Source organism: Pipistrellus kuhlii, unplaced genomic scaffold (genome assembly GCF_014108245.1).
Source record: "Pipistrellus kuhlii isolate mPipKuh1 unplaced genomic scaffold, mPipKuh1.p scaffold_m20_p_84, whole genome shotgun sequence".
In the NCBI taxonomy this organism is placed as follows: Eukaryota; Metazoa; Chordata; class Mammalia; order Chiroptera; family Vespertilionidae; genus Pipistrellus; species Pipistrellus kuhlii.
This window is the reverse complement of record NW_023425589.1, coordinates 895405-904630: the sequence shown is the minus strand read 5'-3', so window position 1 is coordinate 904630 and position 9226 is coordinate 895405. Positions and strand designations below refer to the sequence as shown.

Here is a 9226-nt window from a genome sequence, read left to right as displayed (position 1 = left end):
GCCAAAGCAGCTGGGGCAATAGCTGTATTTTTTTATTTCATTACCTTAAAATATAGTTGTATTGATTGCAGAGAGGGAGGGAGAGAGAGAAACATCAATGATGACAGAGAATCATTGATCAGCTGCCTTATGCATGCCCCCCACTGGGGACCATAACCAGGCATGTGCCCTTGACCAGAATAAACCCAGGACCCTTCATTCCATAGGTCAACACTCATTCAAAACCAGTTAGGACTGTGGTCGGCAACCCACTGCTCGAAGGCCACATGTGGCTCTTCCACAAAATATCACGGCCTGGGTGAGTCTATTTTGAAGAAGTGACGTTAGAAGAAGTTTTAAAAATTTGGCTCTTAATCGGTTTGGCTCAGTGGATAGAGCATTGGCCTGCAGACTCAAGGGTCTCAGGTTCGATTCCGGTGAAGGGCATGTACCTTGGTTGCGGGCACATCCCCAGTAGGGGGTGTGCAGGAGGCAGCTGATCGATGTTTCTCTTTAAGTATCTATCCCTCTCCCTTCCTCTCTGTAAAAAATCAATAAAATATTTTTAAATAAAATAAAAAATAGTCTCTCAAAAGAAATGTCAATAGTTGTACTGTTGATATTTGGCTCTGTGGACTAACAAGTTTGCCAACCACTGAGCGAGGGCAATTGTTATATTTTTTAAAATAAAAAACAATTTTCCTTTTTCCCACACTAAGGGCCACCTTGGACACCCCAGTTTGAAGAACACAAGCAGTTATAGTAAATAGGACAGCGGCCACCGTGCACTACACCCTGGGGGAACGGCCCAGCAGGCTTCGTAGTCCCCAGGGTGCAGCAGGGGCAGCGGCGACCGGGTGCCACCCTGCGGGTGACGGCCTCATTGTAACTGCGCTTTCCCTTCCAGGAAGAAAACGGAGTGCACCCTCGCCAGTCCAGACAAATGGCCTCTGCTTGCGCTCCTCTCCATTAAGTCCAGGCAGATCTCAGTAAGCGGCACGCCTTTCCTCTCCATAGGGATAGAGGGCGATTGGAACTGTGGTTAAGGCTTTCTTTTCTCCTCCAACCACCGCCCCCCACCATGGCCCTGCCCCTTCCCGGGAGGAGGCTCCTTGGGCACAGCGTGTGGGCGTGGAGGGGGTCAGGTGTTCGAAAGATTTACTGAGCAAGGGAGCGAGCGGCCTTGATCGAGGGGAGGCGGAAGCGGGGTTGGGAAGCAGTGGTGTGCTGGTCAGTGGTTAGCGCCTCTCTCCGGGCTGGGGGCAGCCCTGCCGGGGAGCATATGCCAGTTCCCACGTGAAGTCACCCGACAGGAACTTGGGAAGTTGATGCACACAGTCCAGGTGCAGGTAATTCCCCTCCAGAGCATATGTTTGTAAAATGTTAGCAAACGATTAGGAATGAATGAGTTTTGAGTACCCTCTTTTTTCTTGTTCTTTTTTTAAAATATATTTTACTGATTTTTTACAGAGAGGAAGGGAGGGGAATAGAGAGTCAGAAACATTGATGAGAGAGAAACATTGATCAGCTGCCTCCTGCACTCTTCCCAATGGGACTATGCCCACAACCAAGGCACATGCCCTTGACTGGAATCGAACCTGGGACCCTTGAGTCTGCAGGCCGACACTCTATCCACTGAGCCAAACCGGTCCCAGCCCTGTTTTTTCTGGGGATGGAGCCCACAGCCTGGGCGTGTGCCCTTGACCAGAATAGAAGCTGGGACTCACTCTTCAATAGCGAGAACTCACTTTTTAAAAAACAACACTTCTCCAGAGAGGAAGGGAGAAGGAGGGGGAAAGAGAAACATCAGTGATGAGAGAGAATCATTGGCCAATTGCCTCCTGCACGCCCCACACTGGGAACTGAGCCCCACAACCTGGGCCTGTGCCCTGATCAGGAATTGAACCATGACCTCCTGGTTCATAAGTCGATGCCCAACCACTGAACTGCCCTGGTCGGGCATGTGTCCTCTTAGTTTTTAACAAAATTAATTGTAAATATTTATAATCCTATGTAATGTAATAAAGATGTGATATGCAAATTAATCCTCACACCCTCACAAGATGGCTGCCTACAACCAGGCTGGTAGGAGGGTTAGTGAGGTAGGACTAAACGACTGAACAAGCAGGTTGTGTGGGGTGACCAGGCTGGCTGGCAGGGGCGGGGGGGCATTTGGGGGCAAACAGGCCAGCAGGAGAGGTAGTTGGGGGCAACCAGGCCGGCAGAGAGGGGCAGTTAGGGGTGACCAGACTGGCAGGAGAGGGCAGTTAGGAGTGACCAGGCCAGCAGGGAGGGGGAAGTTTGGGGCGACCTGGCCAGCAGCAGGGGACGGTTAGGGGCAATCAGGCCGGCATGCAGAATCAGTGAGGGATGATCAGACCGGTAGGGGAGAGGGGGGACAGTTAGAGGCAACCAGGCAGGCAGGCAGGTGAGCAATTTAGGAGCCAGTGGTCCAGGATTGTGAGAGGGATATCCAACTTCCAGTTTAGGCCTGACCAGGCCGGCAGGGGGTTAGTGAGGGGTTGGGCCTAAACTGGCAGTCGGACATCCTCCAAGGAGTCCCGGATTAGAGAGGGTGCAGGCTGGGCTGAGGGGACCACCCTCATGCACGAATTTCATGCACTGGGCCTCTAGTTTTCTAAAATTGGCTTGCAAGTCAAAACCAAAAAACGATCCTGAGGATTAACCAATAGACTCCATGAACTGAGACGCGCCAGCCCCAGCACACCACTGCTCCCCCGAAATTGTCTAGGAGTTTTAGGAGTCTGCCCTCAGACCCAGGGCAGCAGCTGAGGACTTCCCAGGAACAGAATCCCTCATCCTCAGAAGCCAGACAGAACTGCCCCAAGCTGCCCAGTGCCTGTCCCACAGCTCTCACCCCATTGGCAGTGATCAAACGGACTCGCCCGGCACCCACACCTTGCCTCCAGGCACCATCTTGTTCACCCCTGAGCTCCAGAGACTTCCCCGAGGCAGAACCAGAGCTGGGTGCTGCTCCGGGGCTCGGGTCCAGCGTGGCCCTGAGGGTCACATCAGACCCCCGGCCCTGAGACACGGACCCCAGTCCGCTGAGTGAAAGTGACCCTTACTGACAGTGCCATTCACTCACGCAATGTGAGCTCTTACTGAGATCTTGATTCACACAAACCAATTGTTAAAATTTTTGAGACATTCAGGGAAATGTGGGCATGGATTTAATTCCATTTTAATGTGTTCATGGCATTGTAGTGTTGTTTTTTAAAAAGTGAGTTCTCGCTATTGAAGAGTGAGTCCCGGCTTCTATTCTGGTCAAGGGCACACGCCCAGGTTGTGGGCTCCATCCCCAGAAGGGGGCGTGCAGGAGGCAGCCGATCAACGGTTTCTATCATCATTGATGTTTCTCTTTCCCACACCCTTCTCTCTGAAATCAATTATATATTTATATATATATAGTATGTGTAGATATACAATATTTATGTGTGTGTGTGTGTATATATATTAAAGTAAGTTCTTCTAGAACAGAGGTTGGCAAACAAAGGCCCCACTTACCGTTTTTTATAAGTAAAGTTTTATTGGCACACAGTCACACCCACTCATTTATATGTTGTGACTACTTGGAAGGCAGAGTTGAGTAGGTGAAACGGAGACTGTGGCCCAAACGACCTGCAATATTGGCAGAAAAAGTTTGCCAACCCCTATTTTGTGGAAATATCCTGAAGTATTTAATTACAACCTAATCCTATTTCTAGGATTGGCTTTGCAGTAATTCAGTGGGGGAGGGAGAGAGTGGAAACGAAGCTAGCTGGGCGATGAGGCGATGGCTGCCCTGGCTCTGTGCTCATATACACCTGACATTTTCCGTGAGAAGCGTTTGGGGAGGGAGCGCCCGCCCCCCACCATCTCCCACCCGCTCTGCACCCCAGGATCTGGCACCGCTGGTCTGACGGGATCAGGACAAAGCTGCGCTCTTCGCCCTGACGATGACTTCCGTCCCGGGCTAACGGGAAGGCCATGGGCGCCGGCAGAGCCCCTGAGAGCCAGCCTTGCAGTGAGTGTCCCCGCCCCCCACTGCCATGCTTGGTGGGGTTGGAGATGGGAGGGCGGGGCAGGAGGGCTCTGTGAGAAGGATGCCCCTGCCCAGGGGTCAGGCAAGATCAGGGCATCAGTGAGTGTGCCCTCTGCCCTCTGCTCCCTCCCCTGCCCAGGTCTGGACTTCTGCCAGGGGCCCTGGGCATCCCCGGGGCAGGCTCCCCCCCCCCCCCGAGGCTCAGTGAGAGCTTTAATGCCCCCACTCAGGGTCTTGGGGCCAACTCGCACATGCCCGCCCTCCCCTGGCCGTGGCTGCCATCGCCATTCGCTGCCCACAGGGAGCCGGGCCAGGCCGCTGGCCGCTTCACCCGTGACCTGAACCCCATTAGAACCATCCTGGTGGTTCTAGAAGCAAACCAGACACAGCAGGGCTTTCTCCCGAAGACCGTTTTTGTCTGGAAGGATTGACATATTGTCTGGAAACTCCATCCTAAAACCAGATGATCCCAATGTTCACCGAAGCAGACGTACTTGATTTTGGGGGGAAGCCCAGGCCTACCCCCCCCCCCGCCACCCGATTCTTACAATTGTCTGTAGCTCCCACCCACAAGCTAACCTATTCCAAATCTGTCATCTAACCTGTTCCACCTCAATCATACCCTAACTTTAGCCCCAGTACCCGCCTCGGTATTACCAGCAGTGGCGCTGAGGCCTGGTTACTTCTGCCAAAGTGGTCCCCAAATGACTCACCCTCTCCCGTCCCCAAAACAGCCCGTCCTGGGGCCTTCCTGTCCCTGCACCCCTGTCTCCATCCTGCACCATAGCTGGTCACTCCTGGGAGTTTTTTCCAACCTCACCCTCAGCCGGGATCAGCTGGCAGTGTCTGCAGACACCTGTGGCTGTCACAGCCTGAGGGGCCGGTGCCGCTGGCATCTGGTAGGTAGGGGCCAGCGGCGCTGCTCAACACTCCACAGTGCCCGGGGCGACCCCCACCCCCACCCCGCAAAGATGGCCCAGGTGGCGGCAGGGGCCGAGCGGGGCTGAGAGCAGCGGGGAGCCAGGCCGCTGGGGTCCAGCACAGACTCGGCCCCTCCTCAGGGGTGACATCCCAGCCTCGGTGTGTACCCTGTCAAGTTGTCCAGTTGTCCCTGGACCTGGCTGGTGGCTCAGCTGGTTGAGCATCGCCCCACACAGGTCCAGTCCCTGGGCAGGGCGCATGCCTAGTTTGAGGGTTTGATCCCTGATCTGATTGCGTGCGGGAGGCAGCCAATCAGTGTTTCTCTCTCACATCGGTGTTCTCTCTCTCTCTTCCCCGTTTCCCCTCTCTCTTAAAACCAATGACGGTGTGCTGGGGTGAGGATTTAAAAAAAAGATTTGAAGTGTTTGGCACATGGGGTTGAAGGACAGGCCCCGTCTTAGCCAGAGCCCTTTTCTTTTTTAAAATATATTTTATTGATTTTTCACAGAGAGGAAGGGAGAGGGATAGAGAGCTAGAAACATTGATGAGAGAGAAACATCGATCAGCTGCCTCCTGCACACCCCGCACTGGGGATGTGCCCGCAACCAAGGCACATGCCCTTGACCGGAATCGAACCTGGGACCCTTCAGTCCGCAGGCCGACACTCTATCCACTGAGCCACACCGGTTGGAGGCGGACTCCCGATTCTGGTGCCTCCTCGTCCTGCCGGCCGCCCTCCCGCTCCCTCTGCCTCCTCGAACGGGCGCCTTGGGGGCAGCCTCGCCCCACTCCTCTTCCCGGAGTCCAGGAGGCCAGCTGGGGTGCGCCCAGAGCCGGAGGGACTCGGAAAAGCAATCCTGTAGGGGGCAGGCCAGGGGTCAACTCAGGGCCCCTGGCAGGGGCCCCACCGCTGCCCCCTCGGACGGGCCCTGGGCGCCCCGGCTCAGCTGCCCCCACCCGTTCCGGGCCGCATCTCCTCCGCGTGGGCTTGGCCGGAGGCGCCGGGCGCCTGCCCGTTCCCACTGGGGCCCCGGCCCCACCATCCCCTCCTGGGGCTGAAGGAGCATCCCTGCTCGGGCGCACGGTCCCCCATCCTCCTCGCCAGAGTGCGGCAGGCAGGGCTGCGCTGGCCACCCCCACCCTGAGCCTCAGGTGCCCCCTGCCCGGGGCAGCCTGTGCGGTCCCGGGAAGGCAGAGCCGAGGGCACCTCTGACGGGCCCCTGGGACGGTCCCTCTCGTTGCCTGACGGTCGGGCTCCGAGCTCTGTCCGTCTCAGATTCTGTTTCCTCCTTGGCCACTGCCTCGCCGCCCCCACCCCTGCATCATATGTTCTCTGACTCACTCGTATGCACCCATCTGCCCCTACTCTCCATCAAACCACATCCCTCTCTGATTTACTGCGCGGACTTTCCAGGCCTGCTGCTGCTGAGGATCTGCGCCCTCTGCCTTTCCACCCCACCCTCCCGCCCGTTTCCCCTGAAAAATCCCCAATCTCTCCACCCCACCCCCTGCAGCGGACCCGCCACGTTTCCCTGGCAACGCCCTCCACAGTCACGGCACCCCTGCTGCCCGGGGGGTGGGGTTGGGGGGAAGAGACACTATCTTTATTTTTCTTTTTAATATTTTCATTGATTTGGGCAAGAGAGGGAGGGAGAGGGAGGGAGAGAGAAACATCGATCTGAGAGAGAATCATCATCAGTTGCCTCCTGTACTCACCCAACCAGGCATGGAGCCTGCAACCCCAGCCCCTGCCCTGACTGGGAATTGAACCAACAACCCTTTGGTGCACGGGATGACCACAGCGGCCAGGGTCCGGCTGGGGATTCCTTACAGCCGGTCCCCTTGGTCTCAGGGCCCCTAAGGCAGAGGCAGGGACTCGGGGCCGTTTCCAAGGTGCCCAGCCCCTGAGCTGAGCCCCATAGTGTTCTCCAGGCAGGGATGGCAAGGCCGGGGCTGGGGCACCCCCACGGTGGCAGCAGCTGGCATTTCCTGAGGAGCAGGTCCCGGCGCTGGCCCAGGTGCCGGCCATGGGACTGGCCGGCTCCGCCACCTCGCCTCCCACTGACGCTGTAGACTGGCCGCGGCCCCGGCCCTGCCTCTGACCCCTGTGCGCTGCCCGGGAGTCCCACGGGGGCTGTGCCACGGCTCAGACCGCCCTGCCCTGCCGGAGGGAGCGGAGCCCAGCAACAGCTGACAGGGAGAGGGACTCGGAGGCCGCACAGAGCGCACAGCCCCGAGGCCAGAGGCCCCTCTCCCTGTCCCGCTCCCTGCTCCCGGGCGGGCAGAGAGCACAGAGGCAGACACAGGATCCTGCCCCCGGGCCGGACAGGCCCTTATGGCTCACTTAGCATTGGTTTCCGGCCCGCCAACCAACCGCCCGGACTATTTGGGGCAAGAGGAAGAAGTTAGATTGATTTGCTTCCTCCGGAGCCCTCAGCCCCCCCAGCCCCCCTCTCCAGCCTCGGCCTGGCTCTGAGCCGGGACCCTGGGACCCGGGAACGCAGTTTCGTTTCCCAGAGGGAGCGGGGCGGGGCCTGGCTGATTTAAGGACCGAGGCGGGGAGGAGGCGGGCAGAGGAGAGGCAGGGCTGCGTGCTCCCTCCTCAGGCCGCTCAGGTACAGGGAGGCTGGGGAGGCGGCCCGCAGACACAGACAGGCAGGGAGGGTGAGGCACAGAGGGGATAGAGCAGAGGTGGGGAGAGGGGTGCAGGGAAGGGGAGAGGAGGGCAGACAGGCAAGCACAGCACAGGAGGCTGGGACCAGTGTCAGGCGACAGGTGTCCAGAGTGGTGGCCGTAGGGAGGGGGCTGAGGTGGGGGCTGGGCAGCCCCACAGGGAGCCCCCCTGGGGTGGGCCCCGGCCCCCGGCCCCCATCACAGCGGCCCCTGCTTCCCCTCCAACCCAGACACACCTCGCAGTGCGAGTCATGGCCTCGCTGGGTAAGTAAGCTCCGGGGGCCTTGCGGGTGGGGGCAGAGCCTGCTCCCCGCCCCCATACCCATGGCCTGTCCTCCTCTCAGCCTGGCGCCTCCTTGTGCTCGTCCCCATCCTCCTGGGCCTGGTGGCCTCCGTGGAATGGAAGACCGTGCACAGCCAGGACCCCTTCGAGGTGTGCATGCAGGACCCCGACTATGCGCAGCTGCTCAAGGTGGTGACCTTGGGCCTCAACCGGACCTTGAAGCCCCAGAGGGTGATCGTGGTCGGCGCCGGCGTGGCCGGGCTGGTGGCCGCCAAGGTGCTCAGCGAAGCCGGCCACAAGGTGAGACGTGCTGCCCGCGGTCTGCTCCGAGTCTTTCCTGCTGCCCGCGGTCTGCTCCGAGTCTTTCCTGCTGCAGCCGGTCTGCTCCGAGTCTTTCCTGCTGCCCGCGGTCTGCTCCGAGTCTTTCCTGCTGCCCGCGGTCTGCTCCGAGTCTTTCCTGCTGCCCGCGGTCTGCTCCGAGTCTTTCCTGCTGCCCGCGGTCTGCTCTGAGTCTTTCCTGCTGCCCGCGGTCTGCTCTGAGTCTTTCCTGCTGCAGCCGGTCTGCTCTGAGTCTTTCCTGCTGCCCGCGGTCTGCTCTGAGTCTTTCCTGCTGCAGCCGGTCTGCTCTGAGTCTTTCCTGCTGCAGCCGGTCTGCTCTGAGTCTTTCCTGCTGCCCGCGGTCTGCTCTGAGTCTTTCCTGCTGCCCGCGGTCTGCTCTGAGTCTTTCCTGCTGCCCGCGGTCTGCTCTGAGTCTTTCATGCTGCAGCCGGTCTGCTCTGAGTCTTTCCTGCTGCCCGCGGTCTGCTCTGAGTCTTTCCTGCTGCCCGCGGTCTGCTCTGAGTCTTTCCTGCTGCAGCCGGTCTGCTCTGAGTCTTCCCTGCTGCCCGCGGTCTGCTCTGAGTCTTTCCTGCTGCCCGCGGTCTGCTCTGAGTCTTTCCTGCTGCCCGCGGTCTGCTCTGAGTCTTTCCTGCTGCAGCCGGAGGCGCCAGCCACGTCCCTGTAGCGGGTGGGGGGGGCCAGGGAGTGAGAGCTATGCTCTTCGGGGTCTCCCCAGAGGGGGCGCCTTCGAGCCCTGGCCCCACTCTCATCCCGGAGGAAGTCTGGGACCCCCCACACGTCCGGGGGCCTTTGTGTTGGTGCAGAGGGACACTCGGCCCAAGGGGAAGTGCCCCTGAGGCCTAACCACCGTCCTTTCACCGAAATCCAAGAATGAGAATTGGAGCAGGCCAGGGGCTGCTGAGCATGAGAAATTGCCCCTCCCTGAGCTGGGAAGTCCCTCTCTGACTGACCCGCAGCCTTCCTGCTGCAGTCCGGATCCTCACGTT

General features: G+C 58.9%; 1 protein-coding gene across 6 annotated transcripts in view; it reads left to right on the top strand.

Annotated features, from left to right (window-relative positions):
* Positions 1–9226, top strand: part of IL4I1 (interleukin 4 induced 1) — a 53161-nt gene that overhangs the window by 22565 nt on the left and 21370 nt on the right. The window contains exons 2-5 of one of the 6 annotated variants that reach the window (XM_045577142.1): positions 887–968; positions 3882–4006; positions 7849–7882; positions 7963–8201. In XM_045577142.1, coding sequence (XP_045433098.1) covers positions 7870–7882; positions 7963–8201 — 252 coding nt within the window. In that variant the 5' untranslated portion in view covers positions 887–968; positions 3882–4006; positions 7849–7869. Of the gene's footprint in view, positions 1–886; positions 969–3878; positions 4007–7467; positions 7561–7848; positions 7883–7962; positions 8202–9226 lie in introns of those variants that run through there. The other 5 variants (XM_045577143.1, XM_045577144.1, XM_045577141.1 and 2 more) reach the window with 5 other exon arrangements.